This window comes from Syzygium oleosum, unplaced genomic scaffold, assembly GCF_021117445.2.
Source record: "Syzygium oleosum isolate NSW1041296 unplaced genomic scaffold, Sole_v2.1 Sole_v2.14, whole genome shotgun sequence".
In the NCBI taxonomy this organism is placed as follows: Eukaryota; Viridiplantae; Streptophyta; class Magnoliopsida; order Myrtales; family Myrtaceae; genus Syzygium; species Syzygium oleosum.
The window spans coordinates 4,801,527-4,825,949 of NW_026607498.1; the positions used below are offsets into that span (position 1 = coordinate 4,801,527).

The 24,423-nt window shown below is 40.2% G+C and overlaps 2 protein-coding genes across 2 annotated transcripts; both read right to left on the bottom strand.

The window, feature by feature from the left end:
* Positions 1–5,142: 5,142 nt before the first annotated feature.
* On the bottom strand, positions 5,143–8,577 carry LOC115689155 (LOB domain-containing protein 19-like). Its single transcript, XM_030615142.2, has 2 exons — positions 8,139–8,577; positions 5,143–5,645 (listed from the first exon to the last, which is right to left on the bottom strand). The coding sequence occupies exons 1-2, from the start codon at positions 8,493–8,495 to the stop codon at positions 5,283–5,285; spliced, it is 720 nt and encodes a 239-aa protein (XP_030471002.2). The 5' UTR covers positions 8,496–8,577; the 3' UTR covers positions 5,143–5,282.
* Positions 8,578–14,951: 6,374 nt separating this feature from the next.
* On the bottom strand, positions 14,952–18,477 carry LOC115689156 (LOB domain-containing protein 18). The gene is made up of 2 exons (XM_030615143.2): positions 17,932–18,477; positions 14,952–15,556 (listed from the first exon to the last, which is right to left on the bottom strand). The coding sequence occupies exons 1-2, from the start codon at positions 18,274–18,276 to the stop codon at positions 15,209–15,211; spliced, it is 693 nt and encodes a 230-aa protein (XP_030471003.2). The 5' UTR covers positions 18,277–18,477; the 3' UTR covers positions 14,952–15,208.
* Between the last annotated feature and the right edge of the window lie 5,946 nt (positions 18,478–24,423).

Here is a 24,423-nt window from a genome sequence, read left to right on the forward strand (position 1 = left end):
TTTTGTATAGTGGCCTTAACATAAATTTATTTCTTTCCTAACCTTGAAGTCTTATTAATTAAATCAATGTAAGATTCCTAGCACCTCCACTCATACAAAAGACAGACAAAAGGACGTTGAGATCATCAAAACACATGTCAAGACACGTTAAATAGGAGGACGACCAAGTAGAGTCATTAATTAACATGTTACGTAAAGCAATCAATGAATGATTTAAAAAATATTTTCTAAAAAACGATAGCTTGAAATAATTAGTCAATGAAAAAAATTTCATTATCAAAATAATTTATGTCTAAATATTTTCATGAACAATGAAAATATTTTTCGTTCATTCATTTTTGTAAGCAATATGAGCAATAATTTTTAGGAAAATATTTTCAAAATCATTCATTATTCACGAAACAAGTGGAGCTTTAGTATGCGGTTCTTAATAAACTCTCGGTACATGTACCATTAATCTTTGTTTTTAGTGAAGACGAAGCTGATCTAAATAGTATATCCACACTTATAACATACTCTACTAATATCAGAAATCAATGAAGATGGACGCATATTGAATTATTTGAGCTCCATACAATCGTGTAACTTACTAGTTTCAATCGACCCAAGTGAGTTGGCGCAATTGAGAAGATGCATGGGCCATCCGCCTCAAGAAGCAAGAGGTCCCGAACTCGATACCGCGGTTAGCCGATCGTCTTGTGTACTTAATTAATACTTGGCAATTAGTGTATGCCGATTTTTTTATTGAAAAATGAGGTAGGGTTGTTTATACGCTTAGTAAAACACTCGGGTCGCCTTTATATACTCTTCGCCTTGATGAATGCATATGTACATTAAACATCAAACCACCTTTATTATAGCTTCACACAATGTATTCACAGAAAACAAAAGTAACTTGCATGACCAAACAACATCTGTCTGTGCTTTTTTCCTTTTAAAACATGGAAGAAGCAATTGAAACCTAATCAACTCAAATTCCTAAAGTAACTGCATGGTTTCTACAAGAGCTCCAGTTTGGGAGCTGATGCAGACACCATGCAAAGAAGCCCTTCATGCTGAAGCTCCTCTCTCCATTTGCTATTCATCTTAGCAATAAACTCCTCACTCCTCCTCTCCAAGTCGCTATCTCCTTCTTCGGCTTCACTGTCCTCATCCTCTTCTGATTCCATGTCATCGTCGTTATCTTCCTCGGAGCCATCATAACCGTGGTATTTGTCATCATCTTCATCTTCATCGCTGTCGCCTCCTTCCTTGTTCTCTCCCTCGATTAACATGATTTGATGGTTGATATGTTCTGGCAAAGGCAGCCCAAAGAACATCCCATCGATATCTCCACTAGTTATCGGCTTAGCACTCCTGAGGAACCCAAGAAAGATCACGAGGCTGATGAAGTTAAAAACGACGTAAGCAACGGTCCGGTTTGATCTCACCACCAGCATGAAGGTGGAAACGAAAACGTCGTGACAGGCGACACTGATGTCGGAAAGCAATACCGACGCAGCGACGCTCGTGGATAAGAGAACGAGCAAGAGAAAGCAAGAAGGACGTGTCAGCCTCTTCATGCCAAATCCTCAGGCCTCTCGTGTGATCGAAAACGATTCTCTGCAGAAGTCTGCGACCTTCTTGAACTTGATGAGGATGTAAAGATTCTGCGATGTGGGTTTTTATAGTGTCTTGACAAACTCTTATTCATATTCAAAAGCAAGCAAGATCGAGTTCAGTTCCTGGAAATTCCAGAGGAAGTTTACGAAAGTCAGACGTTCTGGACGCGAAGGGAAATTTAAATTAATTGCTAGTTAGGAAACACTTTGCCATGAACGTCAGCCTTTCCTAGTGCAAGCATATGGACGATCGTTGCCTGTTCTATTAGGCGTTGGTGAAGTACCCAGAAAGTACACCTTGGCAAGACAGGTTCTCGCCAGACATCATTCGACTTGGAGAACTTATGGACACATGTCGAGGTTGCGTAGAGATAGAATGTTGAAAAAGACTTTAATATTAGGAGGATCTCTGAAAGCAGCATGTTTAGAGAGAGAAAGAGAATGAAAATTCCAAATACAAAGGGTTGGTTCAGGAGTCTTTTGACTATATATAAATATTATATATGTGGGCCAACGGAGAGCCTCTTGACTTTGAGATTATAAACAGTTGACCGGCTGCAGCTTTTCCAAGGTTATTGCACCAGGCAAACCGCTTCTTAGAGCAGGTCATAAGTTCTAAACAAGAACATGTACGACAAACTACCTCTATAGTAAGATTGAATGCATAGGGAATTACGTTATTCGTTCACTTCATCTTTCCAAGCCGGCATAGAATTTTTTCCCCTCGTTGTTTTGTGAAAGATGAATAATTTAGTAAATATTTTCCTAAAAATAATAATTTATATCGCTTAAAATAATTAGTCAATTAAAAATATTTTCATTATCGATAATAATTTATGTTTAAATATTTTCGTAGATAATAAAAATATTTTCTATTTATTCATTTTTCTAAGCGGTGTAAGTGATCATTTTTTAAAAAATAATTTTCAAATCATGTAATTTTTACAAAATAAACGGAGCCACTCGATTGCAATAAGTACTACTGACGAAAAGAAGTGAATGAACGGCGGCCCCATGTCCATGTCCATTTTTTCTCCAAAATATTAGATTTGTCTAAAAACATCGGCGGTGTCAACTTTTTGACTGTTAATGCAAAGCGGGTTTCAAATCAAGATACATCTTCTCATATTCATGTTTGGTAATCATTCGCATGAGCACTTGTCGATTTGAAGTTCTGTCTTTCCGTGCTGGTAAATTTGAATAAGTGCTCATGAGTATCGAAAAATCGTTTTCTCACATGAAAAGCTGTAGGCACTTACCGCAGGTTTTAAAAAACCGCCTCGCTCAATTTTGAGGTGCTGTGGCTTTAAAACGTGTATTACCAAACATAAGAGTCACAACACTTCACAGCACAGTTACAATTCAACCACGACTATACTTATCGGGCTTTTCAATCAAACTAAATGGAATTACCAAACACAAGGTTTACAACACTTCACAGCACAAACCCAGCACAACATAGTACAGTTCGGCTACGGTTATACCAAAGCGGGCTAATGTGTTCAATGGTGCAAAAGCTAAATGGAGGACATTGTAAAGCTAGAATTTTATAAAGTTACCGGCAGCCAAACCCTAATCCTAATGAATAACAGCCTCCCGAAAAAATCAAAATATAAGGAAGAAATTCCCAAACAAAAAATAAACAATAAGATCCTAAACTTAAATAACTCAAATCAAACAATTTTATCAATCCTCTATTAATATCTTGTCTTAAAGATATGTACGACTCTAATACAATATAAGCTGCGTATTATTATTATTATTGTTATTATTTTTTTTAGGGGGAAGGGCGGTTAACAACATTATGGCTGTGTTCGTTTGCGGAAAAATATTTTTCCGGAAAATATTTTCCGCGTTTTCCGGTGTTCGGGGGCGGAAAATGTTTTCCGTGGGAAAACATTTTCCTTCCCCACCCCCAAATCCTTCATTGTTTTGAGGAAAATGATTTCCTCTTTTCACAAAGAGAAAATCATTTTCCCCAAATTGAAGGCAAAATTGCCCATGGGAGGGAAAATATTTTCCGTGGGAGAGGAAGTTGATCGCCGGTCAACACTTGTTGGCCGCCGGTCGTCGGCCGCCCCGCCGCCGCCGCCGTCGCCGGCCGCCGCCGCCGGTCGCGCGGCCGCCGCGCCGCCGGTCACGCGGCGCGCGCCGCCCGCCTCCGCCGCGCGCCGCCGCCTCCGCCGGTCGCCGGCCCGCCGCCTCCGCCGATCGCGGCCGCCACCGCCGCGGCCGCCGCTCGCCCGGTCGCCGGTGAAAAATATTTTCCGAAACATTTTCATATTGGTCGCCGAACACCGGAAAATTATGTTCCGGGAAAACATTTTCCAGGAAAATGACTTCCGGGAAAATATTTTCCAAAATGAGAATATTTTCCGCCAAACGAACGGAGCCTATAAGTTTAGAGAAATTGAAAAGGTCTAAAAAGGCCGGCCGACCTACAGATTTGGCCCAAAATAGATCTTTGTTTTTTTAATTAATCACTATGTAACTCGGTCTTCCTCAAACAAAAAAAAATCTTGCTCTTCCTCCAATTTCTTTCTCATTTTATATTTCTGCAATTGATATATATATCAAGATCTGAGAAGCATCTTCTAGGGGTGTGCAAATGGAACCGCCCAAACCAGGAACCGCCCAGACCGGACCGGACCGACACTATTTGGGCGGTTCTAAGGGGTGCCGGTCCGGTTCCCGGTTCCTAAAAATGGAACCGGTGTCCGGGCGGTCCGGTTCCCGGTTCCAAGGGGGAACCGGACCGGACCGAACCGACATATTTTTTCTTCAAAAAAATTAATAAAATGTAAACTAAATCCTAAGTGAACTTTATTGACATAAATTCTTTGATAAAAATTAGTAAAATGTGAATTAAACTCTAAGTGAACTTCATTGATATAAATTCATTGATAAAAATTAGTATAATGTGAACTAAACCCTAAGTATTTGACAAAAAAAAAAACTAAATCCTAAGTGATCGGTTCTATTGGACCGGACCGGAACCGGACCGGACCGACGGTCCGGTCCGGTTCCCGGTCCTAGGACCAAACGGTCCGGTCCACGGTTCCCAAAATTGGGAACCGGTTCTCCCGGTCCGGTTCCCGGTTCCACTCGAAACCGGACCGGACCGTCTTCAGAGGAAAGAGGTAAGTGACAAGCCAACACTCATAAAAAAAAGGTACGTACTGAAATCGAAAAAGAACTGCAGATTAAGGAAATCTAGCAAGTTGGAATTTTGAGAGAAGCAGTTCTCATGGTTTACCACGAATCTAAAGTGTAAGAGGAGCGGCAATTGCGTGCACCGAGGGGAGAATGTGAACCTAGCTCGCATGCATCGTCAGATCATGTGGGATCCAACGGTAGATGAAGAAAAGAAGCGCTCCGAATCTCTACAATTTGTTGCCTTCAGTTTGTTCTTCATTCCTACCAATTGAGTTTCTAAAAGTTCAGTACAGCGGAGTTATACATACAATTCAATCCCATATGGCTCCAGAAAATACATTAATCAGCTCGCTAGGGCGTGAATGGATGCGTACAGAATGCAAAATTCACAACCAGAAGGCAACTTTTTATCACAAGGGTTAGAAAATTTGTCATGATAGGCACACAGATTGCATTTTTCAATCTGGCAAAAGCTGGTGGTACAGGAAATGTTGAGATTGCCCCAATCCACCATGCTAAACATCCCTATAAATTCTTGCGCGGACTCGAGCCGTCAAATCTCACCCCCGGAGGAGGCAAGTGTCGGGACGAAGAGATGAAAACCCTAGCCAGCGAATGCAGTTGGGCGTCGTCGAGCTCTCGTTCTTCCGCCGGATTCATACGAAAATTCTGCAGGCCAGCCGATACACTGCTGTGAAGCTGGAAGGAGTTGAAGTACATGTTCGGCAGACTCGGGTTGGGCACCATTTCTGAGAGCAGTGCCGTGGTGGAGGAGGACTGGAGATCGCACGGTGGCGGGCTTCGTGGAGGCTGCGGCTGCAGAGGGAAGTGCTGCAGTGTGGCGAGACGGGCTTGCACGTAGGCTAGCTCGGCTTGCAAATTCATCACCTACAACGAACGGATGCAACATATGCAGTGCTAGTTAAACCAAAATGATAAGTGTATGCGAAACACTAGACTTGGGGACCATCTGTTCATATAGAGAATAAAAATGCTTAATTGGGGACCATCTGTTCATAGAGATATACCAAATTACCCATTACATATGTAATAACTATTCTCTGTTTCTCAATCAAAAGCACAAGTAAAAGATAACTTCCAAAATGACAGTAGCAACTAGCATTTATAAAGAATGAACTATAGGTGATATTATTATCGACCTATGTTGCGATTAATTTAATTAAGCATTTTTTACATAAGATGCTTGATTGAACACACACACATGTTGTAAGTGACAAAAAGAAGAGAACAAGAAAATAGGACAAGAAGGTGAGGGTAAGTTCTAAGTCATTTCACTTCAATAGGTCAAGAAAAAGGGAAAATATAGGTCAAATTCGAGTCCACATAAACGTTTTCGATCAACATTTAATCGAATAATCAATTCTGACATGAAATATACATATTGGCTACTCGTGCATTATTACTCCAGTTTAGTCTCGGCAAATGAAAAGCACCTCCTCTCTCTGCCAAATGCTCCCAAGAACGATCCTTATCAGGAGTAGTTTAACAAGGCAAACGAGCTAATAATTGAGACACACATATTTTAAACCTAAGTAAAACTAATTATTGGCACATCATACTAATATAATAACTAAAGTAATAGCTCAAATTAAAGAACTGGCGTCTTTTATGTGTCAGGGGAGACGTGATGGGGACCCCCTGCAGCTATCTATCCATCAGATGGGTCTTTGAACTCACAGAAACCTATGAAAAGGACCTTTCTGTTTGCTTTTGACCTCATCAGAGGCTACTGAAATTTGACCCCGACCGTCGATTTGAAACCCCGGCCCTACGAAATTGGTTAAAAAAAGGGGAAGCAATTAAGACGGTTTCCTTCTCGGAAAATGTTTAGTGATCGAGATTGACATGGAGATGTTTTCCCCAGGTGGGGTAATGTCAGATTCAGACAAGCAGCAGAAGCTGGGCAGTAAAAGAGCAACATTCCGTGGCGCAAGAAGATGTAGTAAATGACAGCGTCAGATCGTAATGCGATGTTAACCAGCAGCGACACTAATCATATTTGATCCGAAACAATTCGACTTTTACTAATTAATCATACATATAACACGAAAACAATCCATATATTGAAAATCGTAAAATTCTCTCTATCGGTATCGAAAAAATCAATATAAAAAAATTGTCAATAAACATTAACTCCAAGCCATCTTTTTCCTACTGGAGATATGAATATGAATGGAGGAATTCTAGAGAGAAATTAATTTCCAAAATTTGCATGCGTTATATAACTCGAGCTGCTAGAAAGTTTGCTTGGAAATCCGGGAATCAAAGAACTTTGACTTCGTACCTACTCATTCACTTCTCTCTCTCTCGCAGTCAGTGAGTGAAGTAAGTGGCCAAAACGGAGGAGTCAGTACGACTTTTTCGCGGATTTTTTGGAAGACCGGAGCGCATTTATGAAACCGCAGAGCGAAAACCCTAATGAATGAACAGGATAAAGAAGGTTTTGCTTTCACTGCAGAAAGAACGCGACAGTCTATGACCCGAAAGAAAAGGGTAAACAAACTGCTGCTGCTACTCGCCGACGGCGAAGAAGGAGGAGGAAAGACGGTTCAAGAAATTAACACCGATGAATTTCAACGCATGAATTATGAAAAGCTATATCAGAAGCAGAACGTCGGCGGACCACCCCAGCCTTCGGAGCTGAAGCAGAGGAAGGAGGAGGAGGACGGCGGCGTAACCATCAAGCTCAGTGGAGGAGACGTCACCGGCCTAACCCTACGACTCTACACGTGCGTAGCTCATTAAACACACCCGAAGAAGAAAACGAAAAACCCTAAAGACCAGGGAGCCTGCAATATGTTTTTCTTTTGATCGGTGAGATTTGACCTGGTACGCAACATAACTGTCACCCACAGTGAGAGTCTCTCCTTGTTCTTGGCCCCAAATAAATTTAAATTTTTGTATAATTACGGTAGTAATAGTAATCAGAAATACACACAAAACGCATAGATATGGGGTCAGGAACCTATGGAATCCACATGGAGTCATCTTCTCGAATGGAGAATTTCACTCTTGAGTCGTTGATATTCCTTAAGACATGTTACGCATGCCATCATGATCAATCTGTACTAAGCAAAATTTACTGCAATGAACAAGAATTGCGAGTTTTTAGGGGTGAAATGGAGGACCTATAATTAGGTTTCACGGAATTAAATTCTAACGCTGGGGTTTGTTTGACACGGCCAAACTTGTTCAAACGAAACCAAGAACACAAAAAGAACAAAACCCAAAAATTCATAAAGCTTTTGTAAGCAAGAACCGTCGGCGTCCATGCCTAATTTAGGCATAATTTTCCGTCAACTGCGCCAGGTCATCGATTGAGTAGTTGAATGAGTGCACAGTACAGTACAGTGCGCTTACCTGTTGTTGGAGCGCGAAGATGTGGCCGACGCAGCCGTAGACGGGGTCGCGGGCCCGGGCGAGGGCCTCGTAGCAGAGGGTGACAACGGCGTCGAGGCGGCGGTTGGCGGGGACCCGGGCGAGGAGCTTGGAGGCGTTGCTGGCCCCGAACACCCGGTGCACCGCGGCGAAGTGGGCGGGGCCCTGGTCGGCGTCGAAGTAGGGCGCGAACACGCACCCCTTCACGCACTTCCTCCGCAGGAACTTGCACGCCCCGCAAGGGCCGCCGCCGCCGCCGCCGCCGCCCGCGGTTCTTGACGATGACGATCCGCTGGGGTCGCTGCTGTTGGCGGTGTTACAGTCGCTTTCATTGCTCATCTTCGAGGGCTAGAGAGATTGTCTTCCTCGTCTCAATCTGCAAGTGAGTTTTGGGCTGCGAAGTTCCCACATGGAGAGGCTGAGCGAAATCTGGTGGTGGGAGGAAAAAATGTTAGTGTCTTTTAGTGGTGGGTCATCGCCCTTATATTTGGTGGGGGGTCGTCAGTCTCAAACCATATTGTTTTTTATTTTTTTTGCATAAATCATCCTAAAATCTGTTGGAACGGATGAATGAATTTATTATGTTAAATAACGCTGCACCTTCTTTCGATGTGATCTACTTGTCTAAATATTTTATATGCGATTGTCGCGTTAAATAATGGATACCGAATATGTATATCAAATGTTATGACCTAGACATTTGATCTTTCGACGTTTCGTCCGTCTTGTGGAGGGACATGTTTTCTTAATAAACATAGCGGAACAAATAATGTAGCATCTATAAGGGCTTATCACGATGATTATGATGTTCGACAGGTGCAAATTTCGTCCGTCTTGTGGAGGCACATGTTTTCCTGATAAACATAACGGAACGAATAATATAGCACCTATAAGGGCTTATCACGATGATTATGAAGTTCGACGAGTGCGGATCCTGATTATTTTGTTTGGATAAACTTCGACCCTCACTTTCCGGTCCATTCTCAAAATGCGACTTCTTACTTTGTCTAAACCCATGAATATAATGTTTAAGCTATCACCATCAGCATGCTTTTACTTTAAGAACTACTTCAAGGCAAGCTAATGTGGATCGCTATTTTGGGTAATCTGAACATGCTTTCCCCCTAAATCCCGTCTTCGTTAAATTCTAACGTTATTTTTTTAATGATTTCCATGGTTCGATAGGTGTTGGCTTAATGCTAAATCATCGCACACATAAGTACGTGTTAAATGAATGCGTGATTAGAGGTGAAATCACCCACAGAATGACTCGATTTCCATTTCAAATCTTGGGAGAGAGAGAGATCCATCTTTGATAGTGGGTCACTTGACAAATGATTGTTTAATCTATTTATTAAATTCTCTTTCGGAATTTATTCAAACAGCTTACTCGTTTTATCATTAAAGAAAAGATGGAGTGGGATATTTGCAAATTGAATCTGCTTAATCTAAAGCTTTGAAGTCACGGCAAAGCGTGTGGGAAGTCGTAGGATAGCTGTGGGAAGCAGCTTGCGTGAAGCAAACATAATAAAGAGAGAACCTAATTTTTTCATCTTTTCTTCTTCTTTGTGAATTTTTCTTTCCAATCAATTTTTCATTTTCGCAAGCGGGGCTTTCAACCTATCTAATCTTTCTCAGTCTTTTCGATTGTCATCTCCCACGCATCACTCAATCTCTCCTTCCCTCCCCCCCTCTGTTTCTCTCTCTCGAAAGGAGAAATGATTAAGAACCAAAAGATGAAAATTTGGCTTCTTGCCATTTTCTGCCAAAGGAAGAGTTGGATAATTTCACAAACTATGGTATTTATGTTTATATTCTTGGCTTTGTGAAGAACCAACATAGTTCGGTAGGAGCCACCAATTTTGACCTCAATTTCAATGGACGATAGAGGTGATCATTGAACAAGATTCAGGCAGGATCGGGTTCGAAGGTTGGTCATAATGTGTTGTCCCAGCTCGCCCATAATATAAAAATTTGCATAGAAATGCTCGAGTAGGCCAGCTAAAGTTGGATAAACTAGGCTTACGCTAACCGCTCGTTGCCTTTTGGGCTTTTGGGATATGGTCGAGGGCCGCCTGCTCATCGATCACCTCTCTATTGGTCAAGCTTTCCTAACTTTTGCTATCATAGAGGAGATTCCGGCCAAAAAGTTCTCTAGGGTCTAATTACATTAATCAGATAGGTTTTATTCACGATAAGTGAAATCCCGTAGATTTTGCAATTGAGTTACTTGACTTTGATTTCAATTATGACTACAACTTTAATATTTCGTAATTGATGCATATATTTTGATTGAAGTCCAATTAATTTTCGTCAAAGGGAAAAAAAATGTGTCATTTTCTTGGACACCACACCATTGCCACATGGATATCACGTCAACATGTTAAAAATTAGCTAAATTTCTATCGAAGTGAATCGAGTGCAAACAATGGAAAGTACTTCAATGCATTGGATAATCAAAATCAAAGTTGGTGACCTGATTGAAAAATTGCTACAATTTAGTAACCAACAAAGTTACGCAAATATGCCAAATTCAAATTTGTGGGACCATATAATCATTGAAGAGCAATGAATATGGAAGCCTTTTGTTCCGGTACCAGTTGAAACCGCGTAGCGTTGCGCGGATTTGAAAAATTCATTTATTGAAGTTTTTGTGGTGCTATGATTCAACAATTTTGATATTATATAAATTGTTTCTTATCTTTATGATATTTCCATGACCGAAAAGACATTTTCCAATCAAATAAGAAACATTTGTGCATACTAAGATTCCATTTTTGTCCGCAAAAAATTTGACATTACTGGAAATAATTTTTCAAAAAATTCATTTTCCAGAAAAAATGATAATATATTCCTGTGTTTGTGTGAAATCTAGAAATGAACTGCAAATCTTTTTTCATCATTTGAAAAGAAAAACTTGATTTTATTTCTTTAAAAAGACATGCACCATTCACGTAATATAAGGGATATTCAGCCGCTGGGGTCCTAATCGTAGGAGCAGGGGTTTTCTCAATGACCCCAAGCATGGGAACCGAAGACCCGGGCCTAGCCTTGATGGGCTCAGGTTCTGATGACTTGGGCACAGGAGCCAAGTACTCTGGAACGGCCGTCGGGGACCCAGGCATGCGCACCAAGGTCTTGGGCTTCGCCTCAAGAGACTTGGGCACTGCCTTTATGGACCCGACCATGGCCACTAAGGAACAAGGCCCCAAAGCCAGTGACTAGGGCACGAGAGCCAAATACCCAGGCATGGTCGCGGGGGACTCGGGCATAGCCACCGAGGACTTGGATAAGAGTATCGAGGTCCCAGGCATGGCCGCTAGGACTCTAGCGTGAGTATTGAGGTACTGAGTTTGACCTCTGTGAATGGTGAGTTGGGTGAGAAAGTTACCCGAGCACAATTGTCTAAGACTCGGCCACGGGCACCGAGGTCTTGGGTCCAGCCTCAAGGGACCTAGGCCCGACAGTCAAGAAACCCAGGCCTGGCCTCGGTGGACCCGAGCCCAGGCGTCAGTGACTTGGGCACAAGAGTTAGGTACCCGGGCATAGGCACTATGGTCTCAAGCTCAACCTCTTAGGACCCAAGCTGATGCTGAACTGAGGTCCCGATCTCAATGTCTGTGGACCTGGCCCCAAGTGCCGATAACTTAGGCACGAGAGCCGAGTGCTCAGGCTTGACTTCAATGAACCCGAGCCTAGAAGTCGTTAACTTAGGTACAGGAGCCGGGTATCCAAGCACAAGCACAAGCACTAGGGAATTGAGCCCAACCACTATGGACCTAGGCTTAGTCTCGATAAATTTGGGCCTGAGTGTCGAATTGGGGTTACAGGCCCGGGTGCTGATGACTTAAGTACAAGAGCTGAGTACTAGGACACGGCCATCGGATTGGGGCATGGCCACTGGGATATGGGGCCCAGCTTCTATGGACTCGCGCTAGCCTCGATTGAAGCGAGTCTAGGTGCCAGTGACTTGGGCGCAGGAGCTGGGCCCAACCTCTATGGACTTGGTTCGAACGCCATTGACTTGGGCACGGGCATAGTTGCCGAGGGCCTAAGCACTAGGCATCGGAGTCTCAGGTTTAGCATTGATGGACCTAGGCTCGGGCGTCGGTGACTTAGGCATAGGAACTCGGTACCCAAACATAGGAAATGATGTCTTAGGCTAGGCCTCAAGGGACCTAGGCCCAACCTTTGTAGACCTAAGCCCGCCGATGAGGAATTGGTCCCGGCCTTGATGATGTGGTTGCCAGGGACCTGGGCATAGGCACCAAGGTCTTGACCTTTAAACATCAGCTCAATTGATGTGTCGCTGTAAGTCTGCGATGACATAACTGATTTTTTGCTTTAGATCTACCATAAGGCAACCGAAATTTGTTTTTGTCTCCGTAAGTTTGAAATTTTCCCTTCTCAATGTTCGAATTTTGTCAATCAGTCCATAACCGAAGGCGCTGAAACTACTATTTTGTCGCTTTAGGTCTAACTTGATGTGATAAAACTTAACATTTGTCGCCAAAGATTTGAAATTGTCCCAAATTTGATTGAATCAATGGCCACAACACTTATGTTTGACTTAGATGATAAACGTAAGGAGTTGTCGCCTTTAATCGATCCCAAGACTTGGTACCATAAGGGGACAAAATGTTGTCCCTTTGAGTGTATTCCTTGCAGTAAATGCTTCTTCCCAAGACACCCTTCAAAACACACATGACATGCCCGAGCCATAATCTAACACAAAATGCATGTGAATTTTTTTTAACACATCATTCACTTCAGTCTTTACTCTGCTGTCCTTAGAGAGCACCCACCTTTTTCATGAGGTGACGTATAAACGTGCTCGACTATTTACAGACTCTAATACTCAAAGGTCTGCACTTCAACGTTTGCTTCGTGTCACTCTTTGGTCATTCGTTGACTGACAGAAGAATTAGCAATGAACAGGAGAAAGAGAAAAGCAAAAACGAAGACGTACATACGCATGTTTTATACGGTGGAACAGAGAGAGAGAGAGAGAGAGAGAGAGGAAGGAGAACAGTTGTAAAGAGAGAAGTGGCCGCGCCGTTCGCCGTCATGTCTGGTACGCGCGAGAAGCTGAAGCAACCTAAGGAAACAAGTAAAACGATCGACATCGGACTGTCACTGTTTCATTCTCTTTCTTGCCCGCTGAAAGACTGGCCATATCATAAGCGACTCCAATGGTACTTCATGTTATTTCTTTTTTGTGATTCTCTCTTTTAACCAGGACATTCAAGTTCCTTAGAACGTCCGACTAATCTTATCAAATTATGACGGTGGCTCATCCGACGTGCAACCCGTTTGATTTATGACAGATTACGGGGTTCCCGGGGGTGTCCTCGAGTGAATTTTCACCGGGACCCGAATTCATCACCTGCGCCTGATTTTAGATGGTAGCAAGCTAAAACACATCTTTAATTGATTCCTAGAAAACCCCTTTCATCAATTTGGGAGTTTCCTTCCTTTGTACATTATAAGTGAGATGTCCACATATTGCGCGAGCTCAAGACTACATTTGTTAAATTATTATAATGTTGGTGTTGAAGTGAATTTTCGCATTCATCAAATTCTTTGCTAGAGTTTTAAGTGGAGTTTTCTTACAAATAGATGGAGCCCATCATTTAGGTTTATCCTCCGATTAAAAGAAAATAAGAGATATAAAGTTACAATATTGGTTGAATAATAATATAGTATATGCAATATTTCAAGTACATAGAATAATATGAATCCATTATAACATGAAAGCGTAAAGTAAGAATGTAAATTCTTGTCTGTTGATAGCTTTGCTCCAACATCAAAATCTTCACTTTTCTAAACGATAAGAAATCTTGGCAAATTAAAAGAAAACCAAACAAATGTCGGCAAATAACTCAATGGGAGAAAGGCTGGTGTGTCACACTAATTTAAGTTGATAATCTCTGAAAAGAGATAGAAGATCTTAAGGGTTGGTAATTGATGCAATCAAAAAGTGATAACTCGATAGAAATATTGGTAATTTAGAAAAGACAATTAGACATAACTCAAATGAGAATTGGTAACCAAAAACTTGTTGATAACTAATCTAAGAAAAGTTGATAAAGCACTCTAATTTAGCTTGGTAATTTCATATGCAAATTATTAGATTTGAAGCGTTGATCAATTACACAAATAAAAGTTGGTAAGTCAAAGCAAAAATCACTAATTTGGAAACTATAAAAAAAGAAAGTGACAATTTCATAAAAGTATTGGTAAATCACCAATAAGTTACGTAGAAAGCAAGTCACAAGTGTACTTGTTTTACCAACAATTTGATGACAATTATCAACTTTTATGGAAATTTCTTGGCATGAAAAAATGATTTGTATTTTCGCATACAAAACGATAGAATACCACATTATAATGACCTTGGACGCAGTTATATATAAGGTCTCAAAAGCAATTTACAATGCAATTTTGACATACTTCTGTCTTATAAAAATGCAATTCGACCATCATCTAAGTCCAATTAATTCTTGGAAAAAAAAATCTAATTAATAGACGTATAATAAAATTCATTGAATTAACCGCCAAAAAAAAACGTGCGACAGGAACTCTTTGTTCCTTATAAAAGTCCATCTCATAATGTTTATTAAGTAATGCGATGGTCACGCCTTCATCGAAACTATAGTTCTTCAGAATAAATAGTTGTCAATTTCATATTTTCAAATATGATTTACAGAAATTAAAAGAGAACGAGATATGGTAAGTTCAAGCATTTCTCTAAAAGGACTATTCTCGACACGGTCGATGAGCTCATGATCAAAATATTTTGAAAATTACAAGTTTAATTGCTAGACATTTTTTCAAATTGAAGCTCAAATACATGTATAATCTAGCGTTCAATTGCACTAGCTTTTCACTGTAGAAGAGGATAAGCAAAAGAGAACCAGGCTACAAAGATTAATTAGTTGCTATTACTTGCCTCTAAAGTATAACAAGAAAATCAAAATTCCCTTGCTAAAATATGTATCGTCAATAGTAAATCCCGGGGCAAGTACTAGTATAAATTAGGGTTGTCAGTCTCATTTGGAGACGGACGATGGTGATGACGACGCATCTATGCAGCCAGGAGGCGGAGATCCTTGCCGTCGTAGCAATTCCCGGGCCAGCGCATTAAGATCGCCGCCGCCGCCTTCGAATTGACGGGGATCGATCTGCCGTTGCGGCATCATCCACGCCGCTTGTGCCATTGGATCAAAAAGTGAGGACAAATCATAAGTAGCAGGGATCGATGAGGCCGATGGGAGATCGGCTATCGATAGGGGCGGCGGCACCACCACAGCCGGGGGCGGCGGCGGTAAAGGCGTCGGGAGCTCCAACGTCGTCAGGTGGGCTTGTAGGAAAGAGAGCTCGGCTTGGAGGTTAACCACCTGCACCATCAATTCCCCAATGAATCAAAAAAACTTAGTTAGCCCAAGACACTTTATAATTTGCCAAAAATGCCGTAGAAGCTAAGGAGTCCTACTCATTTTCCCACATATGGTTTAGCAGTGAGTTCTCAAAAGTACGATTAAACAAGGCTAGATAAGCGTCTAGATACATCATAAATGCTTGAACAGATCTCGTCTACGATAAGAAAAGATAGAATCTAACAAAATACCAACACCATTGCATCCAAGTGCTTCGTGTCAGCTTATCAATGACAATTAAAACCCTAATTTCTCGTCTTAAAACTTTGAAAAAGACAATTTATTTAAAGATAATCATCAAGGAACTAAAACCTCGTTCGACAACAAGAAAAGGTTAGTTCAAAGAAAGCATCATCAACCCATTGCATGAAGTGCTTCGTGTCAGCCCATCCGTCACAACCGGCATCAAAACATCTCGTTTTAAACTTCGGAAAACAATGCATGTAACGTATATATGTGTCTCGCATAGGTCATTAAGTAAATCGAGAAGCAATCCCGTATACGATAGCACACAGAAAGCATCAATATGCCAGTCGGCAACAAGATCAAAACAGTCTCGTTTCAGAAATTTCAAAGAACAATCCGTGTCGTAACGTATGTATCCGTATCGTCTTCATCATTAACTAGATAAGAAGAAACTTCTCAGTTTGGTTAAAGATCGGACGTATTAGACATGCTGAAAAACCAAACAAAACCAAAACCGTCTCGATACACCCACCCACACCCCCCACAACACATCTCATTCCTCGCCGCAATCAATGCATTGCCAACGCGGGACGCAAGGTCCATAGTTTTCTATACAAGAGTCGAACAAACGAGAAGGCAAAACCCTAGAAAAAGACTACTATATAGTCTCACCTCGATCCAGCAGCTCGAGGAAATGATTAACTACAATGATTTCGAGTGTGAAACATTTGACGAAATCGCCGTGCCCAGCTTGCTTTCCTTGTGGCGAGCTGTGTGCGATATGCTCGAAAAAGTGCGTGCTTGAACACCGTGCATGGGGAACGTGGAGTTGCCCAACAATGCAAGGTTTCGTGAGAGACTTAGGAATAAGCCTAGGGGGCAGAGGACTAATTAAATACAATTTGTTCGTTTCTGCTTGCATAATTGCCCTTGGGATGAGCGCAACATTGAAGCTGGTGGTTGAATTCTCTGGTGGGTCCGCTTTTTTATTCTTTAAATGTGTTCGAGAACTATATAATATAGCTTGTGCTTACCAAATAATTGAGTGCATAAGCAGTCATATTATAAGGCTAAAACCCGAATGTTACATGTTGGATCATAGCATGTGTCTGACAAGAAACGGATTAGATCGCTGTACTACTACTCCCTTCACAACGCATGGAATGTTAGCATCTAAAAGATCAAAGATTACCAAACTTCAGAGGCGCGTTAATCATTTCAATTAATCAAAGACTAAATCCATAAGAAAATGACAAAACTGGCCCCCCATTTCCCCATGCTGAGTCACGCATGATTTGAAGAGGAAAATGTCAAATTTTATTTTTTTATTTTTGGGTGCTATTTGAGAGGAGGAAGCAAACCGACCATTTCCTTAATTACAGCTAAAAACACGATATACGCCCACCCCCATCATCATCGTCATATGATATCGAAGAAAAGTTTTCCTAGAATTCAGTAAAGCTCGCAAAATAAAAACAAAAAAAAGCCCTAAAAACACTCACGTCATACCCTGCAATACATATCCCCTGCCTTTATGACCTATTTTTTTCAACTTTCTTTTTTCTTTTTGTAAAAAAAAATAGAGTTCCTTTTTTTTTGTTTTTTCATTATGAGCAAGGAGACAGTGAAGATTGTACAGTTTTCAGAAAAAAGAGACCCCTTGTGTATTTTTGGGGGGGTGCATCCACCTACCACAAACAAACCAGAAGATGATGAAGAACGAGACCAGCTTTTGATCATAGCCTTAGATGGAAAATTTAGAAGCCGCTGTTCATATTAATCATCTCGTTGGGATCGAACTATGGAAAACGTTGCCAAGAATGAAGTTGATCGGGCATTTTTATCACTCCGTTTGTAGTTTTTTCGTCACTTTCGAGCAGGAAGATCATGAGTCATCAAATATGGTCGAAGCTTGCAGAAAACACAAAACAAGAAGGAAATCTTTTCTGTGGGTGCAAAAATTTTACCAATAATGGAACCAGAACTGATTGGGCAAGAGAAAGAACTGATTGGGGGAGAGAAAGAGAGTAAAATTGCGAGACTCTCGAGCTAAAGATGCCTTATAATTAACAAAAACCGCAAGAATTTTCTATGGGATCGACGATGAAAATACGAAATTTTCAGATGACTGGGACGATGAGGGCGCGTACCTGTTGCTGGAGGGCGAAGATGTGGGCCACGCAGCCGTAGATGGGGTCCCGGAGTCGGGCCTGCGCCTCGTAGCATATCGTGACCACTGCGTCGAGCCGCTTGTGGACGGGGATGTGGAGGAGGAGCTTCGACACGTTGCTCGCGCCGAACACCTTGTGCACCGCCGCGAAGTGCGCCGCCCCTTGCTCCGAGTCGAAGTAGGGGGCGAATATGCACCCGGGCACGCACTTCCTCCTCAGGAACTTGCACGCGCCGCATGGCCCGCCGCCCCCGCTCCCGCTCCCGCCGCCGCCACTCCCCCCTCCGCCTCCGCCTCCTCCGCTGGAGCTGGCGTTCGAGCTCATGGTCTCAAACTAATGATCATAACCAAGAACGTTCTCCAAGATTATGGTTCGAGGGGCCATGAGGAAGGAGAGCAAGAGAGAAAGAAGAGTTCGTTTGACTTAGGGTTTGGTGTGGTTTCTTGGTTGGGTTTCTGAGGATTTGAGAGGGATGTCTTTCGGGTTGGCTGCTGCTGCTGCTGCTCTCTCTCTCTCTCTCTCTCTCTCTCTCTCTAAGAAGAATAAGAGGAGGTGAAAAGGTTTGAAGGAGAGCGAGGGGTGCGTGGTGTGTTACTTAAAAACGCCAAGGGGAAGCCTTTAAAGCCACGCGAGAGAGCAAACACAACCTCTCTCATGTTTAGCTGCTTGCGTGAAGCAAACATGCGATGAGTCTTAGCTATCCTCAACTGCCTTTTCTTTCCCCCTTTTTTTTTTTATGTGTGTGTTGATTCATCTTCCCGTGAGTCAATTCTCCCTCTCTCCCTCTCTCTCTGTCCATCTTATATTTATTAGCCAAAATAACTCTCTCAAAAACTCATCAGGCCTTACCCATAACCATCTCTCTCTGTCTCTCTCGATCTCGATTTGTATTTATGTGCGTAATGTTCAATTTTTTTTTTTTCCATTTTTTGGGGTTGTATTGTCATCTGAACCTAATTAGTCTCTCTGGCTGATTGTTTTCTTTGCCAAGTATGATTTTTCACGAAAGAAAACGATAAGGTTTTACTGGCGATCCGAGACGTGTCCAAGGGTGTGTCCATTTTTTTTTGCCACTGCGTGTTTTAAGCTGCGTACAGGGCAAAAGACGCCATCTCTCTCTCTTCTCTCTCTTCTCGCGACGTTGAAAATGACTCGGCTTTCCACGAACCACAACGCCAATATTGGGTGCTGAAAAAGACTCGAAATGCCCAGCTCATCGCGCTCCCCATATACACGGCTATTCTTGGAAGTGCCTAATGAAAACGTACTACTTTACTCCAAAACCCAACAAAAAAGAAAAAGTAAAGAAAGAAAGAAGTGAACGTGGTGATTCCAGAGATGGGTGTGTTCTCTATTTACCGCTCTGTGAATCTTGTTAAGAAAGTTCTTGAAGTCCGATAGTCTTATGATATAGATTCATAGTGTATCGAGACTAAAAGCTAGTCCCTGTTAAGATCAAAGAGAAGGGTATGCTATAGGATAACATATCTGTTTCGGATAACTATTAGGCTGCGTTTGGTCGTCTGAATTTCTAATCAGAATAGGATTTGAAATCCAAGGGATTTACTGTATCATATCTACTATTTGGTGAATCATGGAAATAAAGCTGGATATTTCACATCTTATCATGTTCATTATTTGTTATGAACGTCATATTAATGTAAATGAACCCAAGAATTGCATAAACGGAGATTATAAAAATCTCTCTCACGACACTCTTACCTATTTCATTTTTATTTGCTTTTTTTTTATTATTTTTGCCTCTCTTTTTTAATTATTTTGTTTTTCATTTCTTTTTTCCCCTTCCATCATTCTCTAATAAAATTTTATTAAATAGTAAGCTATACTAATATACCTAAAATATATAATAAATATAAATACATTAGTATTGATTTATATATGAAATTTATATCACAAGATATAAATAAATTTTGAATATATAAATAAAAATAAGAATAAATAAAAAAAACGAAATTATTGTTATTTTTTTGTTATTTTGAATTTTTTATATTAAAATTCATATATTATTTATATTCAAATATTATTTTAATTTTATTAATTTAACAAGTTTTTTATTCGACAAAATTAACTTTTATATTATGAATATTAGAAATCCTATCCACCTTTATCTCACCTCCCCCGTTGGATAATTTTATCCGGGCTATATCCCTCCTATATCCGACTTTATCCTATCTTGAGCAGACACCAAACACGGGATAGGATAAAATTTATCCTATCCCGAATTTTATCCCGACTACCAAACGTAGCCTTAGTCCATATATAAAAGAAAACGAGACCCATTATTTGGTTGCCAAAAAAGGGTATGAAGAGATTGGACTATCTAGTGATGATACAAAACTATAATGCTTTTGCCACCTCCCTTGGGTTAACCCCAATTGGAAAACCCCACATCAACGTCAAGAAAAAAAGGTTGGCATCGCCCAGTAATTTCCACATCCGTCCGGTCCTTACGTAACCCTCGTTGGATTTTCATTCCTAGTTTTAAGAGAATAAGTGTTCACTTCTAATTATACAATTCCATATATGAACAGGCACATCTACTACACGTCGTACTTGGATGTTCGTGATGCAAATTGTGTGGTGGGTTTTGTAGCTTTGTACGTACGTTGGTGCGTACGCGTACACTCATCAACGCCTCTCGAGTGGAGAGAGAGAGAGGATAACGTTCGATGCATTTCCTAGTAGAAGCTATGGAGCCAGACACAAACCTTTGTAAAAAGCTAGGTTGTTGTTTTGTCAAATTAGTGGATACTTATCATTTAATGGCGATAGTTTTCCTACACCAGCTGAATCGAAGCTTAACCCAATCTGAAACTATGTAGTTGGCCATCATTTTCCATGGAGGAGAGGGACATTGAATGAATAGATTGGTAAAAGGGAAAAGAGAGTTGTGTAGAATGCATTTTTCGTGCGATGCGTAGGTTCGGGAAGTCGAGCACGCGCCTTCGTGTAGGTGGAGATGGGGAGCGTGTCGAATTAAAGGTTGGTTCGAGGAATTTAATTGCGTCGTAACAAGAGAAGTTAGTATAAGAGAATTTCGGCAAAGATAATTATCGAGTAAACGGTGTGTTTGGAGGACTTCTACTCGTGACTTCAGTCTTCTTTACCAGTTAAACCGAGTCATTGGTAGTAGAAGCCAACCAGCTTTGGTTACCCTGTTGCTATAAATCATGGCTTTTGGTCCCCAAAAGAAAATAATATGTATGTAATTTCTAAGAAGGAACCGGAAGATCATTTTCAAGTATGTTGAGATAGTCGTTCTCATATCCATCGTTGGTGGGACTTGCGAGTCAAGAGTCACAAAAAATTATTTTGAAAAGAAGACCTAACTCAACGATAGAATTGACTTATACAGTTGAGTTGTACAACTTAGTGAAAAAATTATTGAATTTTACTGACTATCTTACTCGAAAGTCGAAATGACTTGACTTTTGGTCATATGGGATGTGATATGCATATCAGTCAACACTACACCGCCTGGAAAAAGTTTTTGGAGTGAAAATTACGCAATCAAACTTAAACATATTGTACGAATATCGATTCAATTTTAAATTTTCTAATTTATTAATTTAATCATAAATTTTTGCACGAAATTTCAATATAGTCCTTCCAGTCAATTTTCTAAAGTGGCGATCCAATCATCACCGACCATCCTACGTGGAACATCGCCACGTCAATGATTTCTAATGAAAATTAGTTGAAAGGTCTATATTGAAATTTTGTACAATGATTTAGGATTAAATTGATAAAATTGGATAGTTTAAAATTGAATTAGCATCCGTATAATAAATTTATGATTGATTGGACAATATTCCCACTTTTTGGAAGGGGTCCGGATATGTGTTTATGTATATGAATGTAAACTTAATTCTATGTATAAAAATAATGTAGAATATAGTCGGGCAATAGTTGCTGGTGCTTTTGCTCTGCATAATTCTGCTTGGAACAGAATTGGTCCGCTTGCAGTTCGTTAGGTAAATAAACTCTACATTTAAGAAGAAGATTTGTCATGTAATAAATGCATGTCACTTTTAATAAGTGTTCCTTGTAGATATAAAACTCTTCTTCTTTTTTCTTCTAATGCAAAGGTGGAAGATTAGGATGACTAGCCTTTTTGAAAAAGAGACTAAACCCTCACAATTTATGGACACAAGTTTATTCCTCAACTATTGAGCCAAACTCAAGCCTAATTCCAAAAAAAAAACATAAATTTTATCTTGAGTGACAATTTTGGTCCTAACCTTTTTTCTGTCTCAATTAAAGGCGCCAACTTTTACTCGAATCTCAAATCTGGCCCCCGTGATGTGAAATTTTCAAACATTTTGGCCAAATTTGGGATTTAAGTGAAAGTTTGCAATTTTTTATGAGATAAAAAAAAGTTCGGACCATAATTGTTACTCAAGGTAAAGTTGGTGCTTCTCTTTTTTGAATTAACCTGTAAACTCATCGGTTCGTACAAATAAATCTCATCAAACTTATAGAAAATGTATTTCTCAATAAGTGGCTCAAATAAGAAAAGTCCATGATTTTGAATGCATTACTTTTCTCATGTTACAATTAATCAAAGCTTCAAAAATCGAATGTCTTTTACTAATTATACTTTTTAGTGAGTCTCTTTAGGACCAATGCTAGGAAAAGACTCTTACCAAATAATAACTTCAAAGTTAGAAGGGTCACGTCAACAAGTCTCTTGCAGCATTTGTTAAAAATACCTTATTATATTTTGTTTGATTTTAGAAACACCATTTATTTATGACATCACCAAGAAAGCTAATTCATTTAAGAATTATAGCATTTATTTACCTGCGATTATTTAATAAGTGTCATATCCTAACTACACACACATTTCTTAAAACCCAGATAAGAATGCTACAGTTCGAAAATGAAAACCCGTCTGTCAGCACTCACGAGTTAGTGTATGACTCTCCTTCTAGAATTCGAAAAATATTGGACAATTTGAAATTTCTGATAGTTATGAAGAGATCGCATACAACTCTCCTCGTCGATATCTTAATATTTTCGGTTAAATTAGAGCTAAAATCAAGTTTCAAAGCATATTTATGACTGAAATAAAAAGTCGTGTGAGCCATAATTATACAAGCATCAAAATCAAAATGTAATATATATACTTCCATCGTAGAAAGAGTGTGGAGTCATCAGTTTCCGTGCCAAAAGTACCAACTTGCTAATTATGAATCACGAGCCAATCAAAGAGGTCAAAAGGGCGGAGGTTCGGCGTTCAAACTTCAAAGCACAGTGACCGTCCCCCTCCAATCACGTCCCGCCACGTCGGAGTCGGTGAGTGCGGACCGTGACGGCCCGGTGAGACCCGACCTCCCCAGTCCCCACCCCACGAAAAACCTGGGACCGCACCACGCCGTTCGCTACAGGAGAGCGTAACGCCTTCCCGCTCTTCCCTCGGTTTTCCCGTTTTCTATTTTTCCATTCATTGCATTCAATATCTTATATTTTTTTTTAATTATATTTCCTTTTACTTCGTATATGAAAACTCCGCGATTAATTTAGTGAGTCGAATTATACGCGGGTCCAAAAAATATATATATCAAGGGGCACAAACGTGGAGACCCGGCTACTTATAAGCTCATATAAAAACTCATTGCCAATTTGATAAATCGACAAAAATCTAGGCCTTTGACATGTGCATGTGGCCCTAACGCAAAGTGATTTGAAACAAATGACTTCTACTTTTACCGTTGGAAATGCTTCAACAACCCAACCAACTGTGCCAACTCTTATATTCCATGGAGGAGATGGGATAAAGGTCAATAGGACTCATTATAGCAATAATATACAAACTTTTTTTTTAATAACAAACTTCTTAAATTAATATGATTTTAATATAAAATTTCAATAAAATTAACATTGGGTATTTGCTGGCTGATTTACCTCGTCCATGTTGTTGTAGACAGTTTACATTTCTTGTCATAGTCAAACGGCTCTTAAATGATACAATGAGCTCATTTCTGTTTAGATTTAGATCGTACAATAATAATAGATAGCAGTTATTATGGTTTCTTAAGCAATGGATTGTAAGAGATTCTTATCATCTCCATTTGTAAAGTTCGTTTACGTTGATATGTTGTTTATATCAAACAATATACATGATGAGATATGTAAATATCCGATTTTATTAATACGAATAACCAAACAGTGGATATAATATAGCAAAATCCATGCATTTTAAATTCTATTCTATCTAGTCTTATCCCAGTTAAAAATCCATTCGACCAAATGCAGTTTTAAGGTTCTCAAGAGTTAAATTCGAGTAGATTGTTAAATTATAAATTGTTTGACATGTGTTGGCAGTATAAACCAAACTCGTGATCGATATATACTTTTTCAAAAGGAAAAAACCAAGACTATATCCTATATCGCCGATAGAGAATGTAATTCACGTGTCCAGATATATATATATATATATATATATAT

Bases quoted from the DNA above. Each gene is read 5' to 3' on its own strand.
- LOC115689155 (XM_030615142.2), bottom strand. From the start codon at position 8,495: ATGAGCAATGAAAGCGACTGTAACACCGCCAACAGCAGCGACCCCAGC. The intron at 5,646-8,138 runs GTAAGCGCACTG...CGTTCGTTGTAG, and splicing joins TCTTCGCGCTCCAACAACAG to GTGATGAATTTGCAAGCCGA.
- LOC115689156 (XM_030615143.2), bottom strand. From the start codon at position 18,276: ATGAGCTCGAACGCCAGCTCCAGCGGAGGAGGCGGAGGCGGAGGGGGG. The intron at 15,557-17,931 runs GTACGCGCCCTC...TTGATGGTGCAG, and splicing joins TCTTCGCCCTCCAGCAACAG to GTGGTTAACCTCCAAGCCGA.